Source organism: Jaculus jaculus, chromosome 10 (assembly GCF_020740685.1).
Source record: "Jaculus jaculus isolate mJacJac1 chromosome 10, mJacJac1.mat.Y.cur, whole genome shotgun sequence".
Taxonomy (NCBI): Eukaryota; Metazoa; Chordata; class Mammalia; order Rodentia; family Dipodidae; genus Jaculus; species Jaculus jaculus.
The window spans coordinates 95,143,029-95,170,487 of NC_059111.1; the positions used below are offsets into that span (position 1 = coordinate 95,143,029).

A 27,459-nucleotide genomic window follows, 5' to 3' on the forward strand; every position below is an offset into this window, starting at 1 on the left:
ACGCAACTTTATTCATTCAGTTAAGAAATATTTATTGAGTGCCTCTTATATGCCAGATCCTATATAATGATCACTCTCATCAGGAATCTTATATACTGTTTGAGACATGCAGAGAGGACATTCTAGCTGAGAGTTAGACAATAAGAAAGAATAGTTCAGGAAAAGGGGAGATTGGATGGAGTATTATAGATAAGAACAGGCTATGGAGTAGTAATGGAGAGTGGAAGGCAAAATAGCCCCATAGAGCTCAATTTCAGAGAGTCAAGGGGTAAGGGCATGAGACTAGACTGGAGGGTAGGTGGAAGACATGCCCTGATGGTCCTCATGTGTTATCTGAAGAGGGAAGGGCCTAGTCCACTAAAACTAGAGAGAAGCATGTGTTTTTATTTCATCGACCTCCAAGTTGTAAGATACACACACCTTAAGGGCAAAGAAATTTTATGTTCATGCAACAGCTACCTAGTCAAGATATTTCTAACAGCTACAAGGGTCTCTCTTTCCCCATTAGGACTCCCCAACCCATGCACACACCCCCCCCAGCAGCTTACAAGGGTGGTCACCATTCTGACTAATCTCATTAGATTATTTTGTCAAATAGATCTGTTATTTATTTTTGTTTTTACTTTACAGCACTAAAGATTGAACCCATAGCCTCACACAAGTTACACAAGTGTTCTGTCATTGAGCTATATACCTCCGTATGTTTTTAATTTTTTATTTTGAAGCAGGGTCTCACTATTTCCCAGGCTGGCCATAAATTTACACTTCTCCCCCTGCCCTCAGCCCCTCCAGAGTAGCTGAGATTATACTACACCCAACATTTTTCTGTCTGTTTTTTAACCTCTACCAATAACAAAGTCCAGTAATTGAATCCCCATGTCTTACCACTTTTGCTAAACCTAAAACACGTTTGGTCATCCAGGTTATTGTGTGGCACCATATTTGTTGTTCTGAAATATTTTGTTTTATGAATACATTGAAAATTATTTTTTTTCTGAATTTAAATATTTTTTTTAATTTAATTTATTAGTTTTCATTTCAGTGAATACAGGCAGTTTGGTACCATTATTTAGGCTCATCTGTGATCTACCCCCTCTCATTAGACCCTCCTTGTTAATGAAAATGGGTCGTGCATTGTGGAGTTAGCCCCCAGTTATTAGTATGGTAAATGTCTCTGCAAATCATGACCCAACATGTAACTCTGACATTCTTTCCGCCCCCTCTTCCGCAAGATTTCCCTGAGCCATGTTGGGTTCATTTTTGGTCTGCTTCAGTGCTGAGGTGTTGGGGGCCTCTGAGGCTTTGGCTCTCTGATTTGGTAGGAGTTGATTTTTCTCTGCGTTGATCTCCTTCCCCTTTGTGATGGTATCCGGTTCACAGGAAAACATCACCCTTGCTAATTTCGCCAGTTGTCCTTAGTTTCAGTTGGGCCCCTTTTGAGGTATGTTGGGGCAGCTCTCTTCTTAGGATCTGCATCTATCTGGAAAAGAGAAGCAGATTCTCCAATGGAGAGTAAGTTAGCACCCAGAAAATTGAGATAACACTTACTTTTTTGATAGACAGTTTGATAGGTGTAGGCCCTCTTATACCCCGTGATTGATGATAGCTTGATATTGTAGAGTGGGCTTGTGTTTAGGTATGGTTCTGACTTGTTTCCCAGCTCCAGCTAAGGGTCTAGTACCACTGAGTGGATCAGTTAGCCAAATCAAGAGCAATTGATTCCTCACCATGGCTGTGTACCACTATTGCACTTGTGTGGGCATCACTTCCGGTTATTTGTTGCTAATTAGGTTAAACAATGTGTTGCTTGGACAGATCTTGGTCATTTCCCCCAGTCGCCTATGTAGCGCCTTCTGGCACTAGACACGCTGACTGTCTGGGGACTGACATTGAAAATTATACATTGCCCAACCCTACTCATAAGCCTATTCATGGACAGGAATGGAGTGAGGTGTGTGTGTGTATCCATGTCACGGCAGGAGGGAGGTATCTGAAGAAATGAGTAGACTTCTCTGACTCTTTCCAGTGCTTCCTAAAGCAGGTTTCTGGAATCTTGGGTTCTTAGCAGCATGTGTAAACCATCCCTGCATGATAAATGAACCAGTCCACATTCAGAGACTGCATTCCCCACAAGAACCTTAACATTAGCACATTTTGTTAAATATGTAATGGATTGCCATTATAGAAAATAATACAGTCTAATAAAATTAGGAGTTTATTCTTGCAGAAGTCACTAAACCTAACCACAATAAATGCTCTGTCATTACAACCTTGGGACCTAAGATCTAGTGACATACTGGGAAGGAAGCAGCATGATCCGACTCTACCTTACCCGATCAAGCTTTTGACCCATGACTGAGCGTTCTAATTGCACATGACATCTGACCCTTCTCCTCATTCAGAATGTGTTCTGCGTTAACTCAGTGGGTAAATAGTTGTAGAAAACCTATAGTGTCAGATGTGTAGTCAGGTAAAGGCGTTGTCACTGGTTTAAAAGAAATTACAGCATAGTGAATGAGACAGCCAAGTAAGCCAGTAGTTAGCACAACCCACTTAGAATCTAGGCAAGAATTATTTAGCCCGGGGTGTCTGGTGGCACAGAGGATGGCAGTGAAAGTAGAGCAGGCCATACTTCTGTTGACTCTTCAAGAATGAGATGTGTGATATAGGAAGAGTTTTCTAGGCACGGAGGTCAGGAGACACACAGGCATAGAGGCAAAAGATTAGCCTGGTGTAAGCAACAACCAACTGGAAACAGGGTGGTTGGAACAAGGTGTAGTCATGCTCAGTGGAACTTGCTTGTTTTTCAGTGATGGAGCTCAAACCCAGGATGTCTTCCATGCTAAACAAGTTCTCTACCACTGAGTTATATCCCAGTCCTTCATTAAATGTTTTCAAATGTATTAACTAAAGAACTGGCTCTTATATACCTACATATGTCTGTATCTATATATATGTCTCTCTTTATAGATATACACATCCACATAGGCAGGCACAGGCTACTACTATATCCCTGTAATAAAATTTAGCCCTTAGTTTTTTACTTCAAAGCTTTTTAGAATCACATCTGCTATCTTGAGATACCCACAGCCCCCCCCCCTTTTTTTTCTTTGTTTTTCCAAGGTAGGGTCTTTCTCTAGCCCCAGTTGACCAGGAACTCACTCTGTAGTTCCAGGCTGACCTTGAACTCATGGAGATCCTCCTACCTCTGCCTCTTGAGTGCTAGATTTAAAGATGTGTGCCAAACATGCTTGACTTCCTCTTGGTTTTTTATGTCATACCCAAACCTTATTATCTACTAATAAGTTGCAAGAAATGTAAATTGAGCTGTTTCTAAACATATGTCAGGCATTATTAATGTATTTACTAGAAATTATAAAGAAAAAATCAGAAGTTTTACTCATTATGAAGTTCTTATATTCCACATTGACAAATTTTAAAGTTAATAATGAGCCAATAAATCATTTATGATACTAAAATAATCAAATAAATAAAAACAGGGCTGATCTTGTTAAAAATTAAATATTTTCAACATTTATCTCTCAGAGCCACTGATTCGGAAATTGCTATAAATTCTTGAAAGAAGGGAACTTTTTCCCTGTAAAAATTCCCATCATTTTGCAAACAGCAGTGTCATTTTCTGTGAAAAGAATGTAGTGATTGATTATCCAGAGCACTACAGTGACAAGGTAAACCAACCAAATAGCTGGAAAATTGTGTGTAATCATATAGCATCACGTAGGTCTGTGCTGACTGAGCACAGCCATTAGAATTAAATCGTGCCTTTCTAATCATCCGCTGTGGGTACTTCCTGTTCACCCCAAGCCTTTACCTCCTGTGGGGGATACAGAAGTGACTGCAGTCACCCCTTCCCTTCCAAATGCTATCAACTCCATTCTTGTTACCCAAAAGCACTGCAGTAGATCCAGAGAAAACTCATTCACCCAAAGAGACTGCAAAGTGTTTAGACGCTGATGCCACACGCACCTCATTTATCTCCCCTTCCCAGAGGAGGTTTTAATTCTGTACATATTAGCATTCTTTTTTGTTAATAGCATTGTCCTGAAGAGCCTGAAAAATTATAAACAAGGAGACAGAACGAATGACATAAGATGGGCAACAAGAAAAGGAGAATGTCTCTCTCTTGAGAAGCGGGTAATCTAGGCTGGAAGGACAGGTGTGCCTTCCAAGGCTGGAGAACAATTCCACAGGAATCCAGCCAGTGTGAAAGTACCACTGCACAAATTGAATAGATGGTCATGAGGGCCAATAAGGGAGCAATCAAATCATGCTGGTTATTAGTGGACTAAATTGAGTCAAAGAAAGGAAGGGGCTACCCAAACTCCCCCAGAGATGATTATGCATCGTGTAATTGCTCCTAGAACCCGCCACTTTCTCCTAATGCTTGGAGCACTCTTCCTGTATTCATCTCCTACAGTGTTTTAGACTTTAAGGAGCTTTGTGAGGATGGCCAAGCTCCTCTTTCCTTTATTAATTGCTATCCATACTTTGTCAGACATTCTGTGTTTTGAATTGGGATGAGGATTTTAGATTCTTAGCGTGGGGACATGTAGCCAGGTAGAATCAATTCCTGTCACTCACATACAAACACAGAGGAATGGGATTATAGATCAGGGTGAAGCCACAGTGCTTTAATCTTAAAATCAATACAGAAAAGGAAGTTGAACTTGTGGGGATTTCATAGAGACTGTAATTTGGTTTCCTATGAGGTTTGCCTTACAGAATATAGTGCTCCCCCCTTCTCACCTAATTATTTTACTAAGAGGGGGAGGGCGGGAGGGGAAGGGAAAGAAGACAGAAACACCTACCTCAAACCATCTCGGGTAAGCATGTGGATGTAGCTCATAACTCAAGCTATCTTCCATTGTGCTGAGGAAAACTGTGTGGCTTTATCCATTCTTTTTTATTTTCAGAAAAAAAAAAATAGCTAAAACCTGTGTAGTCTGTCTTTAAGCATAGTAAAATGACTGGGATTCCTCCCTAGATTACTGGCAGACCAGGAAAAAAAATTATGTTTTATGGTTAAGCAAGCTGTAGCTGGTGTGAGTTTATATAAATAAATACTGAGTATAATCTTTAATGGCCAAAGGAATCTAGGTTGCTTAACATGCAATGAATACTTACTCCTTCTGTATAATTATGCTCCTCTTGAAAGAGGTATGAATTAATGGTTTAAATAAACCAGTCTTCTCTGAATCAAATGTTTAGGGCTTATTGAATATGCCTCTAAGAATAACATTGATCTGTTGCCCAGTACTATCTATCTCTAAGGTAGGCTTTTTATTTTCTCTCTGGAAAATTCTCCAGTTCAGCTTTCAGATATGCCCAAGTCTGTGTGGGCCCTGTTTCAAAGGTACCGACGATATTGGTACCTTAGGTCTGGAATGGCCGCAAGGACTCAGTGTTAAAGGCTTGTTGTGAGTGGACCTTAGGGAGGGTGTGGACGCCCTAAGAGGTACAGCCTAGTGGGAGACATTGGGGGCATGTCCTTGAAGGAAACAATGGAACCCCCAGCTCTGTCCTCTTCTCTAGCTGTGGCTCTAGCCATGACTTGTGCTTCTGCCCAGGGCCCCAAACCGCTCAGCCAGGTAGATGTAGATCATAGTAGTCTTTTCTCTCTGTAAGATGCTTAACTTCCTTATTTGTTCCAGTAACAGAAATTAGTCTAGCAAGAATATGAAATACCATGAACTCAAGAGAAAACAAGTGGGCCATGAGCAAAAGAACTCAAGGCTAGCTCTGAAAAGAGCCAAGCCTTGAGCCCTTGCTTTGTTTCATGACTTGAACCCTCCTTTGTCCTCTTTTGACCTGGAGGTTCAGAGGGGCCACCTGATAGGAATGATGGCAGTATTGAGAGGATTAACTTGAACAAAGGGCTCAGCATCATACCTTGTAATTGTAAGAACTCCATACATGTTCATGACAGTCATGGTTATTAGTGAGTCTCAAGTGACACAGCACAAGCTGTGAACTGGAAAACACTATACTTGCCATGAGATGCGCATGCCTGTTGTTCTTAGTAGACCTGCAGCTGTGAAGCCTCAGTTGTGAAAGGCTTTTCCTTGTCCTGCTTGTCATGGGTCCCTGCTCTCCAAGTAGACTCCTGGAGGAGATAAATAATGCCCCCATTGGCTCTGCATTTTCCCCCCTAAAACCCCACAGAGGTGCCACTTATGGTGGCATAAGCCTGAATCCCTTTTGAGGAAGCAGAGCAGGAAGATCATGAGTTTAAGATCAACCTAGCCCAAATAGTGAGTCCCAGACCCACAGCCTATGCAGTGAGTGAGAATTAGTCTCCAAAGGTAGGGGAAAGGGGACTGGGGATATTGGGTCTGTAGCTCAGTGGTAGAGGATATATGCAAACCCTTGGATTCAATCGCTGGCACTATTTTAAAATATGAAAACAGGCCAGGCTAGGCATGGTGGCGCATGCCTTTAATCCCAGCACTTAGGAGGCAGAGGTAGGAGGATCGCCATGAATTCGAGGCCACCCTGAGGTATATAGTGAATTCCAGGTCAGCCTGAGCTAGAGGGAGGCCCTACCTTGAAAAACCAAATAAATAAATAAATAAATAAAAATAAAAATAAACCATGGAAACAGCCCCGGAAACCTCTAGTAGGTGCCACAAATTTCATGAAATCAATTTGAAAGTCCTTATCCTACCTCATTCCAGAGAAAACACCAGGAAGACTGACACTCTGTAAGATGTTTATTTTGTCATTGATTTGAGGTCACACTTTTAAATGCCTCATCCTGCAGAAAGTGTGTTTCAAGTGACTCCATCCTTTCAGCTGTCCTTGCATGTCCCGTGTTCTGTACATGCCCGAGTGCAGAAATCTCATGCGTTTCTGTGTCCTCTCTTTTCCATTTATCTCCAGAGCACCATCATTGTGGAGAAGACCATGCAGGACCTCATGAACCTAATGCATGACCTGAGTGCATATTCAGATCAGTTCCTGAACATGGTGTGTGTGAAGCTCCAGGAATACAAGGATACCTGCTCTGCAGCTTACAGGTAGAGCTTGGGGAGAGCTGAGCAGGCTCACTTTGGAACCCGGGGTTCTGATCAGCAACAAACACTGCCTTCACTGCCTAAGTTCTGCCATTAAGGAACAGGATCACTCTTGAATTTGTCAAGGGGCCTGATGAGACCATGTACCACATAGTGTGTCCTGGACCCCTGTGTAGTCATCACACTGACAGAGGGAATGAAAGGGATAAAGGCACAGACACATCAAGACTGCCACTGAGTAGCTCAGTTGAGATGGCAGCCTTCGTTTTAATAGAAGCATCTTTTAACATTTGAATTCCTCAGGAAATTTGGGATCTTTATTAGTCCACCTGGTGGATGAAAAGATCCAGATAATGGAGCAATTTGAAGCTCTTAATAATCAACCAAGTATTTCTTTTCATGTTTCTTGTGATGTTTGATTTCCTGGTGTCATGTAAGGACAGTTATTTCTGCCTTCAACAGCAGTGGAAATGAAAAACCAATGTCACAAACTTGAAACCTGTTAGTTACACCTCTGATTTCTGTTCACTGGGTTCAACAATCACCTTGAGCTCATGGAAAAGAGCATAGCGCTTCTCATAGAAAGCTAATAATAGGAACAAATTATGGCCCGGCTGACAAGATGTGAAACAATTATAGGTGAAAAGAACGTGCAATAAAGCACTAACTCACATGCGCTGCGTACTTGAGGACAGAAACGCACAGTGCAGGCATAACCAGGTGCCCCTTGTATGATACAGCCTGTAGGGGCAGAAAGGAGAAAACATGAAGGAGACAGGCGATAGCAGGTAGAAATGATTTTGCAAGAGTGTGTTGGACAGATGACATTTGTGGAAGTGGCAAGAATAATAAGGTCGCCTCAGGCATGGAGAAGGCACACTAACAAGGCCTGGTATTTGGAGGCACAATGGGGAGTGCCTACACAGAAGACAGTAGGAGAAAATATGGCACAGGAAAAGGGAAACAACAAACAAAAAGTCTTGAAAATAAGACTAGCAAATTTTGCTGTTGTGTAGCAGATAATGAGTCATTCTCAGTGAGGAAGCAATGCTTAGGGAAATTAATCTGACAGAGTGATACGAGTCAGGTTGATGCTAACCTACCTGAGTCCATCAGTGTTACTTATCCACAGTCATATGTGAGCCAGATTGTGCAGTATTTCTGTACCAGGTCATTGGAATGATTTAAAATGGTGATGTTTGGGGCTGGAGATATGGCTTAGCGGTTAAGCGCTTGCCTGTGAAGCCTAAGGACCCTGGTTTGATGCTCGATTCTCCAGGACCCACGTTAGCCAGATGTACAAGGGGGCACTTGCGTCTGGAGTTTGTTTGCAGTGGCTGGAGGTCCTGGCATGCCCATTCTCTCTCTCTCTCTCTCTCTCTCTCTCTCTCTCTCTCTCTCTCTCTCTCTGTTGTCTATTGCTCTCAAATAAATAAATAAAAAATAAACAAAAACTTTTAAAATGGTGATGTTTTAAAGAAACTTAATATTTATGATATGCCAAGAATGGTGTCTTTTATAACTGTTTACCCTGCAAATGAAAACAATTAGACTCAACTTTAAAATGTGACAAGGTGAACAGCATTTTTCAAAATTACTTTAGTGGATAACAAATAGCAATTAGTAAAACCACTGATGCCAGGATATCTGCCTGAGAGTGGGATTTCTGGGACTAAAGTGTTCTGTTTTCAATTCTGTAAAATAAATTTTCAAGTGGTGATACCAATGTCTCATTTACCAAAGAGAATTTAAAAACATTTTAGTTATTAAAACTAAAATCTTAAATAATAAAAATAGTTTAATAACATTAATGCTTTAAATTCACTTTTATGTTTATATCAAACCTCCCTTAAATTTAAAGTCTGTTAAAGATATAACTGCTATAAGTACTACATAATTTCTCACAAATAATAACAACAAATATTATTTGTAGTGGAAATTTTACATAACCTAAGAATGATAAGAAAGTTGACTCTGGGCTAAAGAAATGGCTTAGCAGTTAAGGTACTTGCCTGCGAAGCCTGAGGGTCCATGTTCAAATCCCCAGAACTCACGTAAGCTACACACACAAGGTGACGCACAGGCATGCAAGGTGGTGCACATGTCTAGAGTTCAAATGCAATAGCTAGAGGCCCTGGCATGCCAATTCCCACTCCCCCCCCCATAAAAAAAATTACTCTCAACTCTTAGTCCTACTGGTGGTTCTTTTTATAGCATTGTAGTTCAAATTAGTCTGACTGAAAACTTGCAAGCTTCTGTAGCATGGTACAGTGTTCATCACAGGTGATCTTTCCCTCTAGATGCAGGCAATGCCATTGTGTGTCACTCAGCTTGGTGTTACAACAGTGAAATACCTGAGATAGATTTGGCTTGCAGTTCTGAAGGATCAGTCCATGATCACATTGCTTTTGGCTTCTGACAGAGATGGGTAGATAAGGGTGGGGTCTCAGGCACAGGGGAACTGTTTGGTTTCAAGCAGTAACCAGAATAGTTGTGTTTGCTGTGGTCCCTCCTCTGCCTGAAGGAATTGAGTTATCCCTCTCATTTAATAGAAAACTTGTGTCAACCTTAGAACAGTGTTTCAGGCTGTTGGCTTATTTTGGTCAAGACTATCTTGATTTTTCCTCCTAAGAATCTGAGCCACCTTGGCCATTCTCCCCCAGGCTGAAGTCTCCAGAATCATATTGACTTCTTGTTTCCCATATTGTTCTACATAAGGGGAGTGATCTACTGTGGCTGCCAAACTGTAAGTCTGGCTTCAGTTCATCTCCAGGTCAGGAAAAGCAATTCTGTGCATTGTAGGCAAATAAAAGAAAGAATCATCGTGATGCTTGTTGCGTGGTCATACCCAGTCACATGTGTGCGGGCAGCACAGCATTCGACCCCATGGTGCATGTGGCCTCTTACTTAATCATGTTCAGGTTTAGGAAAAACGTAGTTCCTTTTTCCATGAGTCTGAAGATGCGAAGTGTCCTTACTTCCTCTCTTCCTGCCTGTTGCCCTCCCCCGACTGGCACCTGCTGAGGAGTAATTAGGGCAGTCCTAATTTGGACAGCCAAACCCTGATTACAGTGAAAGGAAACACAGGAAATGTTCCAGTTTTGCTGCCAGCAAATGCCTGGCTTAAATAGAAATCCATATACAATTCAAATGATCCAAAATGAGGTAACACTGGAGAGGGTGGGAGGGAGCAAGAGAACATGCAATCTGATTTTTCTCCCACTGATTCTCAGCAGCTCTCTATCACAGCAGCCATCAAATCCCCAAGCCCACAATGCCCTCTGCTGAGAATCAGCGGGTTGGCTGAGTTTTCCAGGAGAACTAACTGAGCAGCTGCTAGAAGTTTACCGAGCTGGGGGAAAGGTCAGATGCTTTCCGCCTTCCTGTGAGCCCCACACCCTGGAGAGCCAGGCGAGGCCATGTAATGATGTCATGGGACATGGTTTGCATACAGATGTTTCCTAAAGGAAAATGAGAGCTAGAAGTCTTTTTTTCTTAATGAGTCACACCCCTTGGAGGGGCAAGGAAAACTCAGCTGTCCATTCCAATCAGGAAGTTGGGCCTGTACTTTGCAACTTGAGTCCAAATGTTTCTTCTCTGCCCTTCTTTGTCCTCTTGGCTCAGAAATACAACCAGCAGCTCATGTGTTCCCAAAGAAAAATTTAATCACCGGAAATCGCAGTTTCCTGAAAATTCTATCAGTTCTAATTTTGCATCTGTCCATTCTTTTTTTCTTTCAGGTGCTGGCACTGAACACACCCCCACACATAAACCACTAAAACATTGCACCCGGTAGAGAATGCAAATAAAACCTCATCTGTACCCTTAGAGACTCAACCAATAGAGAACACAACGTGCCACCTGAGAGGAAGCTGTAACTACCTCAGGGCTCACCTATTGTTTTCTGCCACTTCTTCACGAAGGAACTAGAAGTCATGCTGGAGCCCGAAGGAAGAGTACCATAGGATAACCTTGCCAGCTAGGGATAAGGCTTGGTGGCAGAGCAGTACAGTTCTTGTCTAGCATGAACAAGGCCCTGGATTTGATCCCCAGTGTACCAGAGACCCGAGGAAACATGCTCGAAATCGATGATGGCAGCAAATAGGTGTGGCCTTGGGCTGGGCTACTAGGTAGACTTGTTAGCTGAGTAAGGATATTGCTGCTGGACAGAATAGGATAAGCAGCAATATAGTTCAGCAGTGGGCAGCAGGGACCAGTTGTGACACATGGAAGAGTGTTGTTGAGAAACGGTGACAAGCACAGGTAGCATGGTTGGGTAGGAATGAGCAGGAAAGGGAAGCTGTGAAAATTTCCCATGTTGTGCAAAACAGGTTTTGATAAGGAGGAGGACATGATCCAAGTGGCATCTCTCGGGCCCCATTGCGCTAACACAGAAACTCACCCTCATGTTTCCTGTGTAACTAAAAGCTACTGTCCTGCGGGACTAAGAAACCAAGTTGAGCTTGCCTTACAGCCTTTGCCAACCTAACTTTGATCATGAGAAAAAACAAGTCATATGCCACAGGAGCTTCTGCAAGCCCCCACACAAGCTTAAACTAAAACCTTTCCCCCCACCTTCTTGACTCACCTAGCACTAGTATATACCCAGCTTTACTAAGTACTGAATATCTGCTTCATAGAAGGCATTCAACAAGGGAGCTTCAGCCATGCATTTTTGTAACATTTATCCCACTGCACAGTGAGGCTGTTTACAGTTTTGTATGTATTGTTTGATCACTTAGTATACATGTCTTTCTCTCTCCAAAACACTATTTTACAACTCTGGAATTACATTAAAGTTATTAGGGGAAATGTTTTTAACCATTTTTTTCAATATTTTACTTATTTATTTACAACCAGAGAGATACAGACAGAAACTAAGAGAATGGGTGCCTCCAACCACTGCATAAGAACTCCAGATGTGTGTGTTGCTTTGTGCATCTGGCTTACGTGGGTCCTGGGGAATTGAACCTGGGTCCCTAGACTTTGCAAGCAAACCATCTCTTCAGTCCTATTAGTAGAAATATTAAGACGTATTGTATTTCCCACATTAAATCCATGGAGACATAGGCCCAGGCAAGTTCCCTATGTGGTTCTCATGAACCTTACTGGTTAGAAATTGTTATCTGAACTCAGCTTCTAGAAAAGCATTACCATGACTTTTTGCACATAATTATCTCTATAACTAGCATGGTATCTCCACATAGCTCGGGTACTCATGTTTATTGATTGGGCAAACCACTTTACTTTTCATATCTGCTGCTCTCCTGACCCCAAATAGGTGTTTCTCCCTAACTATGTGTGCTACCAATTCCATCGCAGGCAGCCAGTGATCATTTCTCTCACCCGACTCAGCCTGCCGTGATCAGATAGGAGTCTATTGCAGTAACCTCAATGCACAGTAATAAGGAGCTGGGCTGGAGTGGAAATAAACACTTGCTAAGCACACAGTCACTGTGCAGAGGACTTTATAAGTCATTAGCTTATCTAGTCAGTCACAACGATTCTGTTAAATTGGTTTCTCCTTACCTTACAGATGAGAAAACAGAGGTTCAGAAAGGTTAATAATGTGGCAAGGTCACAGAGTGGAAGTTGTAGTGTGTGCATTAAAAGCGATGTCTGACTTTAAAGCCCAAATAAGAGGCAATGGAATTATAGAAGTTATAGGAAGCCTGGAAAATGTTTCAGGTGGTGAGAGAGAGAGAGAGAGATTGAGAACGGTAACCAGAAGGCCAAGTGCCAGAAGAGCAGGTGGGAGCCCAGTTCAGGTCTGACCTCCCCAGCCAGCTGACCAAAGCTAAGTTCACTAACCTTTGTGCCTGGGTATTTCATCTATCAAATGGGAATGATGATAGTATCTCCCATGCAGGACTGTTGTGTCAAGAGTTAATATATGTAAAGCACCAATAATGTTTAGATGTGATAAATACTAAATGTCAGCAGATATGATTATTTATCATGGCTGTTCTTTGTGGTATTTCTTCTTCTCTAAAAACAATTCATTGATAACAATGTTGATATTCGCTAATGTCACAGAAAAGATCTTTTTATGCCTTCTGTTATGTCCCTGGTGTTTATGCTGTAATTGTATCGTTCCATCATTCAATCTGTTACTTTATGTGTTCAACAATTATTGAGCCCTGGCACTAAACTTAGTCAAGAGCATTATAAGAAAAGACAACTGCTGGCCAATTTGCTTGATGAACAGATGCAAAACTTTTCAACAAAATACTAGCAAATCAAATTCAGCAACACATTAAAAAGATCATTCACTGTGATCAAGCAGGATTTACCCTTGGAACGCAAAGATCTATCATCAGTCACAAATCAATAAATGTGATGGATCCATCTCGCTAACAAAGTGAGGGACAAAAACCATATGATCATCTCATTAGATGCAGGGAAACATTTGACAAATTCAATATCCTTTCATGATAAAAACATAATAAATGAGCTGTAGAGGGAATAAAAGACATATGTGAGCCCTCAGCTGACATGAGTTGTGATGGTGAAAACTGAAACTCCTCTAAAATCTGGGATTAGACAAGGATGCCCTCTCCCCTCCATTTCTATTGAACATAGTATTGGGAGTCCTTGATGGACAATTAAACAAAAGAAAGAAATAAAAAACATTCATATTTGAAAGGAAGAAGTAAAATTGTTGCTATCTGTATATGACATATCAATTAAACAAATAAATAATAGATGACAAACAGATTATAGAATGGTAAAGATTCTACCATAAAAGCCTATTAGGATTACTAAAAGACTATAGTAAGATTGCAGTTTATAAGAATCAATCACATTTCTATATACAATGAAACATCATGAGCATGAAACAGAAATCAAGAGAACATTCCCATTTATAAAGATTATACAAATACTTAGGAATAAATTTAACCAAAAAGATGAAAGACCTGTGTACTGAACTCTACAAAACATTAATGAAAGAATTTGTAGGGCAGAAATAAGTAGGATAATAACCATGTTCATGAACTGGAAGAACAAATTTAGATTGTGAAGCGGTCTATCCTGTCCAAAGACATCTGCAGATTCAGTGTGATGGCTATCAAACTTCTAATGTCATTTGTTACAAAAATAGAATAAGCAATCCTAAAATTCATATGGAACCACAAAAAAATCCCAAATTATCCAAGGTAGTCATGAGCAAATAGAACAAAGCCATAACCATCAAACTACCTGATTTCAATCTATGCTATAAAGAGATAATAATTAAAACAGCATGGTACTAGCATAAAAATAGACTCTTCAGCATTTGTAATAGAATTGAGATCCAAGAAATGAACTCATACATGTATATTTAGTTGATTTTTTTCAAGCTTTTTACTGAAAATTTTCATGCATGTACATAATATATTTTGATCTTTAATCCCCTCCCATTACTTTATTTTCTCCCTTCCACAAACTCCTCTCACTGAACACCTTCTTAACTAATTAGTCCCTCTGCTATTTTTAAAAATGTTTTATTTATTTTATTTATTTATTTAAGAGATAGAAATATAGAAAGAGGCAGATAGAAAGAGAGACAATGGGGACACCATGGCCTCTAGCCACTGCAAATGAACTCCAGGCACATGCGTCACGTTGTAAATATGGCATTATCTGGGTACTAGTGAGTCAAACTCAGGTCCTTAGGTTTGCAGGCAAGTGCCTTAACCACCAAACAATCTCTCTAGCATCCCCTCTGCTATTTTGATATCTTTTGTGTTTTGCCCTCCACTATCATCCATGACAACTTGCTGATGGGTCAAATATTGTACAGGTAACAACTAATGGGGTGTCATGAATGTGATGGCCACTTTATGTCCAAAAGACAATATTCAATAGCACTCTTCCCCATCCTTTAAAAGGGTCAAGAATTCATATTGGAAAAGGACAGTGTCTTCAATAATGACATGAGGAAAACTGGACATATGGGTGAATGATAGACAGACAGATGATGATAGATGATTTATTGATTGATAAATAGATAGATAATAGATAAAGCCAGGCATGGTGGCACACACCTTTAATCCCAGCACTCGAGAGGCAGAGGTAGAAGGATTGCTGTGAGTTTGAGGTTTGCCTGGGACTATATAGTGAATTCTATGTCAGCCTGGATTAAAGCAAGACCCTACCTCAGAAAAAAAAAAGATGATATATAAGTAGGTAAATAGATGATAGATAGATAGAATGAGCTTCATCTCATCTCACACCATGTATAAAAATCAAGTCCAAATGAATAAAAGAACATATGAGACCTGAAACTATAGAACTACAAGAAGAAAATAGTAAAAAGACAATGAAAACAAAAGTATACAAATAGGAATACATCAAGTTCAAAAGATTACACCACAGAAAACAGTGAAGTGCCAAGTATGGTGGTGCACACCTTTAATCCCAGCACTCGGGAGGCAGAGGTAGGAGGATTGCTGTAAGTTCAAGTCTACCCTGAGACTACATAGTGAATTCCAGGTCAGCCTGAGCTAGTGAGACCCTACCTCAAAAAAACAAAACAAAAAAAAAAAATCTAGGAAAGAAAGAAAGAAAGAGGGAGGGAGGCAGGGAGGGAAAAGAAAAGAAAGAGGGAGGGAGGGAGGAAGGAAGGAAGGAAAAGGAGGGAAGAAGGAAGGAAGAGGAAGGAAATGAAGGAAGAAAACAGTGAAGAGACAGTCTATCAAGTAGGAGAAAATGTTTGCAGACCATATATTGTAAGTAGTAACAAAAACATAAGGAATTCAACTCTGTACAAAGAAAAAAAAATTCCAATTAGAACCAGGAAGGAATCTGAGGATATAGGTAGATCACATGCTTAGCTTGTGTGGGGCATTGGACTTGATCCAAGCACCATTTAAGAAACAACAAAAGGCCTGAATAGACATTTCTCAAAAGCAAACATACAAATGACCAGCAGTGTATGAAACATGATCCACACCACTAAGTATCAAATAAATATAAAGCTAAAGTAATAAGGTATCACTCCACACCTGTCCCACTCACTAATAAAAAAAGATGAAAACAAATATTGGTGAGGCTATCAAGATAAAAGATCCTTTGGGCTAGAGAAATGGCTTAGTGTTTAAGGCGCTTGCCTGCGAAGCCAAAGAACCCAGGTTTGATTCTCCAGGACCCATGTACAGCCAGAAGCACAAGGTGGTGCATGCCTCTGAGGTTCGTTTGTAGTGGCTACAGGCCCTGGCACACCCATATTCTCACTCTGTCCAATAAATAAAAATAATTTTTTAAGTAAATATCCCTCATACTCTGTTATTGAGAATGTAAACTGGTATAGCCATATGGAAAACTCAAAATGGTTATACCTCAAAAAAAAGGGGGGGGGGATGGAGAGATGGCTTAGCAGTTAAGGTACTTGTCTGAAAAGCCAAAGGACCTTGGTTCGTTTCCCCAGTGCCCACATAAGCCAGATACACAAGGTGGTGCATGTGTTTGGAGTTTGTTTACAGTGGCTGGAAGCCCTGGTGCACCCATTTTCTCTTTCTTTCTCTCTCTCTCTCTCTGCCTCTTTCCCTCTCTCAAATAAATGACAATAAAATATTTAAACACAGTCACACACACACACACATACACACACACACACACACACACACACACAATAGATTCATCATACCCAACAATCACAATTCTGGATATTTACCACCCCAAATTAGAAATCAGAATCAAAAAGACACTTGCCTTCCCTGTTAAGAGAAACACTGTGCACAGTAGTCAAGTTATGGAATCAAGCCAAGTGCCCATCAACAAGGGAATGGATAAAGAAAATGTAGGCACAAGGGAGGGAGTCATGCGCAGCATGGACAGAACTGACAGCGCCATGCTGCCTGTAAGAAGCCAGACAGAAAAACCTCCTCGGTGGCAGGTGTGCTGTGAAGCCAATCAGAATCAAAGAAGAGGAGAGACTAGTGGACACCAGATGGCTGGTGGGAAAGATGATCGTAAACCATAGAGAGCCTTAATAACATGCAGAAATAAGGCTTTCTTTTCCACTGACATGTATTGCACAGTCGGGTGGATCCAGAAAATAATTATATTTCAGAATCACTAAGACTAATTTTCATATGTTCTCTCTACAGAACTGATGTGTCCATGCTGGTGGACATGTTAACATGATTTAGTTACATTGTGTTCAGAAATCACAGGGTCACTTTGTACTCTGTAAAAGTGTGCAGCTATAGAAATTTTTGAGTAAATATTAAAAAAAAAAAAAAGCTGATTACCAAGGGCTAAGGGGATTCACCTATAGAAGTTCTTGCTTTCACGGATTTTACATTCTAACGCTAAAGATAGAAAATAGACTTCTAAGTAAGAGTATGATCTGACTTTTTAAAACAACTTGTGTGTGTGTGTGTGTGTGAAGGATGGGTGTAGGCACACAGGATGCATACAGAGATCGAGCACAACCTCAGGCTATGGTCCTCCCTCTCCCCCCACCCACCCTGCTGCTAGTGGACCGGTCTAGCAGATGCACAAACTTCCAGATTCCCCTGGCTCATCACCCCCATTAAGATTAGACACCTGAACCACTTTATGTGGGTGCTGGGGAATCAAATTCAGGCTGGCAGACTTGTAAGCAAGTGCCTTTAAGCGGTAAGCTATCTACCCAGCCTTGTATTATCTGATGTTTTTTTTTTTTTCAAAGAAAAGTTTTCTGGGTGAGAAGCAGCATCAGAAAGACCTCCCGGGGGAGGGGGAGTGTTTGAGCTCAGTTGAGGATGAGAAGGAATTTCATGCAGACAGAGAAGGGATACCACAGGCAGAGGAAGGAACAAGTAGAATAGAGTAAGCTAAGATACGGAGTGCTGAGTAGGGTCGCTGGATAGTCTCTGGTCACATACTGGGACTATGTAGAAGCTTCCATTCCCAGGCTGAGCCTCACTTCCAACTGTGAAGTTGGTATATTTTTAAGATGCCCTTCAGGGGTGTCAATGGGAAGCTGGGGTAAGGAACCACTGAGGAAGTGTCTTAAGACCAGAGGACGTGAGTTTTGTTCTAAAGTGCAATGAGGGAAGACTTGCAAGGTTTTGGAGAACTGCCTAGTCTACTGTCTCTTTATAAAGAGCTAAGGCTAGTCAAACACAGATCTATTTAAATTTACATGTCATAAGAAAAATTTCAACAATGGCAGTTAAAGCAGATGTTACATTATTGGTTTTGGTCTGCTATCTGTGCCGCTAAGATATTTTTTCCTTGGGCTTTTTGGGTATTTTCTTTTGTCGGGAAGGGGCTTTTTGGTTGTTGTTATTGTTGTTTTGTTTTGATTTTAGATTAGGTCTCACTGTAGCCCATGCTGACCTGGAACTCACTCTGTAGCCCTAGGCTGGCCTTATACTCACAGTAATCCTCCCACTTCAGCCTCCTAAGGGCTGGGATTAAAGGCGTGCACTACCATGCTCAGCCTTCTTTGGGCTTTTAAAAGTCAAAGACTGGCCGGGCGTGGTGGCTCATGCCTTTAATCCCAGCACTCAGGAGGCAGTGAGTTCAAGGCCACCCTGAGACTCCATAGTGAGTTCCAGGTCAGCCTGGGCCAAACAACAATAGCAACAGCACCAAAAAATCAAACAGTCCTGACTCTTCACAAGCAACTTGCATCTTTAAAGATTAAATTATCCCCAGTGGTTACCTTATGCAAACTCTCAGATGGCAAGCGCTCCTTCTGTGCCATTCTCTTTAAACTGTTTCCTGTGGACCATCTCCAGAGTTACCAGATGTTGCCAAGGTTGTGACTCTTGGATAGAAGTACACATTCAAATCCAACTCGCTGACCATCTTCAGCATTCTGGTCCTAATCGTCTTTAAGGATCGCCTCCCTGTTGGTTGCCTCAGCATTGCCATTCTCAGTCTTCCTTGCATCCCTGAGCGTCATCAGCACCTGGTCACTTGGCAGAGCACTGCTTCAGGCCCAGTCATTCGCAGTCTCAATTGGACCAGCAGAGCCATTTCATCAGGACCAGCCTTATCCAGGGTTCGTTTGTCTAACTTGGCTCTTACTTTTTGAAATGTCTGAAAAACAGTCTGGGAAAGTAAGCCTCACAGCCTGGCTGTCAACAAACAGTTGAATCTAATTAGCCCCACCTGCCCCCAGGTTGTTTACCTAATGAAAGACTCGGGTACCCAACTGTGTCCAGGGACCAAGCACACTCACACTTCCCAACTGTTCCCACTTGCAAGCAACGCACAGCAGAGCCAGTCGATGCCACCAGATGTTTCTGAAGGAAATCCACTCAGCAGTGTCTTAAAGGTGGACCCTGCTCATGGCAGCCTTCTCACCTGTTTCAGGAGGCACGCCTATCTTCCTCTTCCCTCCAGGAACAGGGACAAACAGTCACACAGATGGCTCTGTGTCTGTGGCCCACCAAGCTGTGAATTAATTAGTATGGCTCTGGTAGAGCTGATTAACCGTACTACTCTTAGAATAACTGTTGGGAATGTGGTGGTCTTGTTTTGAAACTGTTTGGACACATCCCAGAATTTTATAGCCCGCATGGTCTGGTTTATGACAAAATCAAAAACTAATAAAGGAAATTGCCGCTTGAATGGAAAATTCCTTCAGCAAAATTATTTCCCAGTCAGTGCCAGTATTTCAGATTAGGATATTTGAAATAGCACTTTGGGTTGATCTTTATTCCAGTGTGAATTAATGTATTTGTTGTTGGAGAACAGCATGTAGTAATGTTCTAATTAGAATTAATATTGTTTAATAAAATGTGATCTATCAATATTAAGTAGTAACATAATATTGAATCTTTGAATCAGGGCACTGTTTAAAACCATACTGAAGTCAATAATATGAGTACCTTTAACACAGTTCCCAACGAATCTAATATTCCTCTTATTTCATTAAGTGTTAAAATAGGAAATTGTAACCCTCCCACCAAAAAAGAAAAACCACTGCATACCACCTCATACCTACTGGTGCAAATGGTTTCCTGAGCCCTAGGGAAAGTCACATTTAGCCCAAAGACTCTGGTGCCCAGGTTGGAGATATGGTTCAGCCATTAAGGCATTTGGCTACAAAGCCTAATGATTTAGGTTCACTTCCACATAAAGCCAGATGCACAACACAGTCCATGTATCTGGAATTAATTTGTAGTGGCTGGAGGCCCTGGCTATCTCTCTGCTTGCAAATAAATATATTTAAAAAAAAATTTTAAGTTGGGGTGCTGGAAAAATGAGGTAGGCATAGAATTCTAACTATTCAAGGCAGAATTTGACCTATAATGTGGCTGGAAAAGGAGCTGAGCCATAAAGTTCTTTCTAGGTATGGACACTGGGATTTACATTGTGAACCATTTAAAAGTACCAGCACCCTTCTTAGCTTCCAAGACATACAAAGGCAGCTGACAGATTTGATGCACAGGCCATAGTCTGCCTACCCCATTGTGTACCAAGAGTGGTAGGGGCTCAATGTGAAAGGCAAGGTTTTGTTTGTGTCCTTTCACAAAGGAGGAATCATTGTCTGCTGCTATGGTCCACAAATTCCTCGCAGAGAAGGTGAGTCTTTGAGAAGGCTTTCTACACAGCAGACCACCTAGGATCAAGTGGAGTACCAGGGCAAAGCTTGCTAGCAATTGCTCTTTGGTTCATTTCTTTTATGTGTCAGGACCTTTATCTGTTCTATTTTTTTTTTAAGGAGACACAATCGTATTCATTATTCATTATTTCTTATCTGTAGTAAATTTAAAGAGGTACAGAATGATCTGCAGTTTGGTTGAATGCCAAGTGACCTGCTAACTCATCTGAAATGCAACAGGAAGGTAACTTAGCTTAATAGGTTATCTAGACTCTTAAAGTTGAAAGGGGCTTATTTTTATTTCCTGTTCAGTTCTTACATACTTTCCAAATCACCAGATATCATACCAGGCACTGGAGACATAAAAACTAACAAAAAATCCGCTCGGTACCCATAGCAATCATCAAATTGGGATCCTAAATTATAAAAAGACATAGCAGGACCCTTAAGGGTAGAGAGGCATGGAAGAGGTATGTGTAACCCCGTGATGTACTTTTGATCACCTCTGAGAAACCAAAAGTTTATGTACTTTCTTAAACCCCAGGTTATGATTTGCTTGGTCTAAGATGTGGCCTACACATCTAGATTTTTGAAGAGCTCCCCCAGTTGATTCTACTATACAGTCAAGGTTGAAACTTTCTTGTGTTAAGGACATAAAATAAAGAGCACCCCAGCTGTAACAAGGAAGGAGCCAAGGTAATGCTAGATAAGCAGAAGTAAACAAAAGGATGTGATTAACACAGAGGAGCAGGAAAGGATATATCCCATTTTAAAAAATTGCAGTAATCATTCTGGATAAGATATACCAGCAACATGCCTAGAGGATTGGCCCTAAGTAGTTAACAGAGAGGCAGGAGGAAAGCAGTAGCAAAGGGCTGTAGATCTGGCAAGGTGGATGTTCACACCCTGTTGACTCTGGTCTTGGTCTTAAAGGGAATTAGGGGTCACCAAGGAGTCTATGGGAAGTAACATGATTGTATTTGTAGTTTAGAAATATGACTCTTTTGACTAGCGTACTGAGTTGTTCTCATGGTCTTGTAACTCCAGGCAAGAAGCCCAGTTACAAAGCCATTGCCAAGTCCAAGTGAGAAATGATGAGGGCTTAAATATGAGTCAATGGCAGTGAACCTAGATAGGAAATGGCAGATTTATAAGGTATTAAAGAGGTGGAAGTGGCAGGATGTAGTCACTGTGGGAGATTAAGATGACTGTGTTCCTGACTTGATTACAGGATGGCCAGACCGGGGTACCAGGTGTTCAGTGGGAGAGGCAGAGGTAGAAAATTAATGATTTCCTTTTCACTCATTTTAATTTGAAATACTGTCCTGGAGAGGTCTCCAGTTAAACTTTGAATATGACGGACCAAGACTTAAGATATATAAGTTAGGAGTCATGGGAATTTAGGTAAGTCATGTCTGACAAGAAGACAAGGCTGCCCAGCACACAGCAGTCAGAGGGGAAAGGATGGCAATGAGTTCGAGGTCACCAATTTCCAGGTCAGTCTGGGCTAGAGCAAGACCCTACCTCTAAAAAACAGAATCAAAACAAAAAAAAATAAAACAGTATTTCTAAGGTAACCAGACTCAAAGGGAAGAAGGCTAATTGTCTAGGGACTGTGTATGAAAGGAGAACTAAAGCCACAAGAAGAAGCTACTGCTGAAGTTGAGAGGGCTGCAGAGGTGTAGACCATATGTAAAGGACGAGTGAAAGCTAGGTTCTAACCTTGCCATGAAGGGTGGGGAGGAGCATATCTGCACAGAAGTTGTGTGAGAGGCTCTTTTGTCCATGGTGGGGAAACTGGAAAACTGGGTTCTTGGAGTGCTCAATTGAGAGTTGTTCATTATTTTGAAAAATACCAGCATCGGTAAGTATATGGAAATATGCTCAAAATATAGAATAGTGAGGGGATAATATACTCCAAATATGTGAAAATGAGGGGAATCCCAAAAGCCTAAGTTGGAGGGGCTACTGGAAATGAATAAAGATGGAGCATATTTGAGCATATGCCTTTGGAAGCAAAATATTTAACTGAATATAGTCCATCTCCTCCTTTCCCCGTCACATAGAGAGGACATGGGGATGGGGAATAAATAATAAAGAGATGCAGAACATTTGTTTTATATGTTTGTTTTCAGGGACACGGTCTCATTCTAGCCCAGGCTGACCCGGAACTTACCTTGTAGCCCAGGCTGGCCTCAAACTCACAGCAACCCTCCTACCTCAGCCTCTGGAGTACTGAGATTTACGGTGTGAGCCACAACTCCTGGCTCAGAACTTAATTTTCAAAAGGCACTAAGGAGGGGCTGGAGATGTAGCTCAGTTGTTAACAGTGCTTGCTTAGCATGCGCCAAGTCCTGGGTTTGAGCCCTGACACAGCACAGAATGCAGGTGGGTGTGGTAGGACACACCTGTGATCCCACACTCGGGAAGGGGAGACAGGAGGAAGGGAAGTCCAAAGCTTTCCTCAGCTGCACCATCAGTGCCTGTCAGCCTGGAGCACATGAGAGTGTCAAAACTAAATTGAAGGCTCACTTATAAAGGGACTAATTATAAATCTGAGATCTGAGTAGTACCATTCCATAAGATGGCTGGAGAGATGGCTTAGTGGTTAAGGCACTTGCCTGAGAAGCCTAAGGACCCATGTTCAACTCTCCTGTCCCACACAAGGCAGATGCACAAGGTGGCACGTGCATCTGGAGTTTGATTACAGTGGCTGGAGGCCCTGGTGTGCCAATTCTCTTTCTCTCGCTTTCATTCTCTCACATTTAAAAAAAAAAAAAAAAGGCCAGTCTGGGCTGAAGAGATTGCTTAATGGTTAAGGCGTTTGCCTGCAAAGCCAAGGGATCCCGGTTGAACTCTCCAGGACCCACATAAGCCAGATGCACAAGGGGGTGCATGCATCTGGAGTTCGTTTGCAGTGGCTGGAGGTCCTGGTGTGCCCATTCTTTGTTTCTCTCTCTCTCTCTCTCTCCCTCTGCCTCTTTCTCTCTCACTCTCAAATAAATACCTAAAATAAAATAAGGTATAAGTCTATTAGTACAAGCAAAACATGACTACTGCTTTGGGGATAATCTTTTTTTAAAAAAGGCCAGTCCATTGGGCTTGTCTAAAGAAATTTAGATTACAGGGATGGAGAGATGGTTCAGTGGTTAAAGCACTTGCCTGCCTGCAGACTCTAAGGACCTAGTTTGGTTCCACAGCACCCACATAAGCCCGATGCACAAAGTGGTTCATGAGTCTGGAGTTTGTTTACCATGGCTAGAGGCCCTGGTACGCACATTCCCTTCCCCTCCTTCCTTTTTTTTCCCCCTCTCTCTCTCTCAAATAAACAAATAAAATATCTTTAAAAGTTAGGTGGCAGAAACAGTGCAGGGAAATTACAAGAGGAGAAAGAGGGAGTACTCCGGCTAGAGATGGCTCAGCAGTTAAAGAAGGGATACCCTTGAGGGTGACAAAGAATATGGAGGGAAGATGATTCTATAGTCACTATTTTCTCTCTGATCAGATACGTGTGCTTACAGCTGTAAACATGCCAGAAATCACCCATAATACTCTTGTTCTAGCTTAGTTTAAGGGAATCAGGGCAGTGTTTCTCCCTACAATATGAAGCTGCAGCCAGGGTGTCATGGGTCAAAGTCTGTAGGTTTCAGTACCTTCTCGTATCTGTTGGGCCAAGAAGCTTTTATTACAGGTACATACGTACATTTACATTTATTTGAAAATGTATCGTGTAACCCAATAAGATTCCTACCACCAAAAGATAACCCTGCCTGTGACATTCATTGGAAGATTCCTGGGGCTTTGGTCATCTTCAAAGGAGCGTCCGCTAATTAGCATTCCCTTCATAAGTAAATGTCACCGCTGTCATGAAGTATCACTGGCAAGAATTCTTAGACCATTGAAATCAAGCTATAGTGGCGGAACTGTTGAGTAGAAAGAGGGGCTTTTTAATTAAGTTGAAATTGAACACTTAAGGTGACTTTACCGGTACATTCTGGTAAGAGCAGTGCTAACAGTGAATCCGTGGGCCTATTAAAAGGACTTGAAGCCTGTCAACTCTTGGTCAGTAGTCAAGGCCCACTGGAGTTAGCAATAATCAAAGGTTCTCTCTGCCTGACATCCATGGCACAGGATTTCTTTATGATGATAGATTTGCTTTGACAAGAGGGGTATACATAGTTCAAAACCCACCTTCAAGTAGAACTGATTGATAGCTGGCACCGAAAGGGCAGAGAACAATCTTTTGTAACACTTACATCACCTCTCTGGTACCATTTGTGTTGTTATTTGATAGCATTTTAAAAATATGCTTGTCCTACATTTTATTTGTTGAAAAATGCCTTTAAAAACCCCAACCCCAAAATTCATTGTCCACTTTTATCTTGCCTAAGAGATTGACTGTAAGAGAAACTAATTTGTATTATCATCTAACAGAAATTCAGAATGCAATCTAAAAGTGATAACTGCAAGTAATACTACCATTAGTGGATGTCACTGCTCCCATACAAATCACAGGGGAAATGGATAGCATACTTTTTAAAAAAAAAATTCTATTTTTATTTATTTATTTGAGAGAGGGAAAGAGGCAGAGAGAGAGAGAGAATGGGTGCTCCAGGGCCTCCAGCCACTGCAAACGAACTCCAGATGTGTGCACCACCTTGTGCATCTGGCTTATGTGGGTCCTGGAGAATTGAACCAGGGTCCTTTGGCTTTGCAGGCAAATGCCTTCACCACTAGGCCATCTCTCCAGCCCCAGGTTAGCACACCTTTTGTCTGCAGCAAAGGTAGATGAAAAATACTAACCAAGTCTCATGCTAAGTGTCTCTTTCCTCTTGGCTGCTTTTAGGGGCATCGTCCAGTCGGAAGAGAAACTCGTCATCAGTGCTTCGTGGGCCAAAGATGACGACATCAGCAGACTCCTGAAGTCACTCCCCAACTGGAGCAACATGGCTCAGCCAAAGCAGCTGCGGCCCAAGAGAGAAGATGAGGAGGATTTCATAAGGTAAAGGTCTGTTGTGTAGGTGGTAGTGCACATCAGGAGGAAAGCCCCACGTGTTCAGCAAATCCTTTCTTACATGAAACTGGCAGTTCTAAAAATCAAGCACCCATCGCACCTCACATCCCAGGCAAGTCTGCCTTGAGTGCAGAAACACTGGAAAGAAAGAGTTGTCAATCAAATTTAGAGCATGGCTAAGTTGAGCTAAAATCCTGCACTCAGTAGGTCATGCTCTCCTTTCAAGACAGTATGCCTCGTTTGTTCATTCAGCAAAGCTGGATTGACCCTGTCATCCCACAGATCCAACTGTGAGAAAAGGTTCCTGCTCAGAGAATGTCACAATTGCTCTTAGCATGTTCATTAATTCATAGGATTGTTAGTCACACTTTCTATGAAATACATGTGTGTCTCCCATGTTCACTTAGAGATGTTGTTTTACCTCTGACCATTTTCTACTCAATGTGAGCTTATGCACCCATGTACAGTTTCACTTATCGACCTCCTCGTGGAATTTGATGAAGCTAGCCATTCCCATGTGATGCACGTGACTGGCTGGCCACAGTGGAACATCTTGACCCATCTTCTTAGAACTGTGGGAAGCAGACAGTGATGGCAACAGTACTTGCTCCCATTCAAATCAGATTCATTCTCATTGTCTTTCATTTATCCTTGTGAAGGAATGAGTGGTAAAATAGGATAAAGGCACCTTGACACAAAGAAAGATCTGGCTCGGCAGATGACTAGATTGCCAAAGCGCCTGGAACAAAAGCATGAGGATGTGACTTTGGGTCTCTAGGACCCACCTGAAAGCTGGCCATGATAGCATGTAATGTCAGTGCTGGGGAACTGATTATGGGAAGATCCCTGGGGCTTGCTAGCTATAGAGTCTAGCCCAGCTGATGAGCCTCAGGCTCAGTGAGATACCCTATCTCAAAAAATAAAGGGTAAGAAAACAGAAAGTTAAGAAGCCAGGCATGGTAGCATACACCCACCTTTAGTCCCAGCATTCAGATGGCAGAGGTAGAAGGATGGCCATGAGTTCAAGGCCACCCTGAGACTACATAGTGAATTCCAGGTCAGCCTGAGCTAGAGTGAGACCCTACCTCAAAAAAAAGAAAAATATATTAAATTAAAATATAATAAAATAATGAAATAAAAGTGGTTCCAGGTGTGGTGGCACATGTCTTTAATCCCAGCACATGGGAGGCTGAGGTAGAAGGATCGCCATGACTTCAATGCCAGTCTGGGCTGACCTCAAATCCACTATGTAGCTAATGATATCTTTGAACTCATGATCCTTTTGCCTGAGCCTCCTGATCGTATGCAGCATCATGCCCAGTCCTTGGTCTTTGCTCTTTTGTTGTTGTTGTTATTGTTTGGCATATATATGTGTGTGTTTGGCATAAATTCATGTGTGTAGGTACAGTTTTGTGTTTGCGCGCATGTGCGTAGCATCTAGAGATTGACATGGGATGTCTTTCTCAATCACCCTCTGCCTTTACTTTTTATTATTTTTATTTTTATTTATTTGATAAAGAGGCAGAGAGAGAGAGATTGAAGATGGGAACACCAGGACTTCTGACCACTGCAAACAAACTCCAGATTCATGTACCACCTTGTGTATCTGGCTTACATGGGTACTAGGGAATTGAACCTAGGTCCTTAGGCTTCATAAGCAAGTTTCTTTAACCACAAAGCCATCTGCCCAGCCTTTAAAAAAAAAAAATTATTAGCCAGATGTGGTGGTACACGCCTTTAATCCCAGCACTCGGGAGGCAGAGGTAGGAGGATTGCTATGAGTTCGAGGTCACCCTGAGATTCCATAGTGAATTCCAGGTCAGCCTGAGCTAGAGCAAAACCCTACCTCGGGAAAAAAAAAAAAATTATCTATTTGAGCGAGA

The 27,459-nt window shown here is 41.7% G+C and overlaps 1 protein-coding gene across 1 annotated transcript in view; it reads left to right on the forward strand.

Moving 5' to 3' along the window:
- The window catches only part of Exoc4 (exocyst complex component 4), a 771,875-nt gene that overhangs the window by 570,580 nt on the left and 173,836 nt on the right, over positions 1-27,459 (forward strand). The window contains exons 12-13 of the mRNA XM_004661198.2: positions 6,901-7,037; positions 25,409-25,564. Of these exons, the coding sequence (XP_004661255.2) occupies positions 6,901-7,037; positions 25,409-25,564 (293 nt within the window). The remainder of the gene's footprint in view (positions 1-6,900; positions 7,038-25,408; positions 25,565-27,459) is intronic.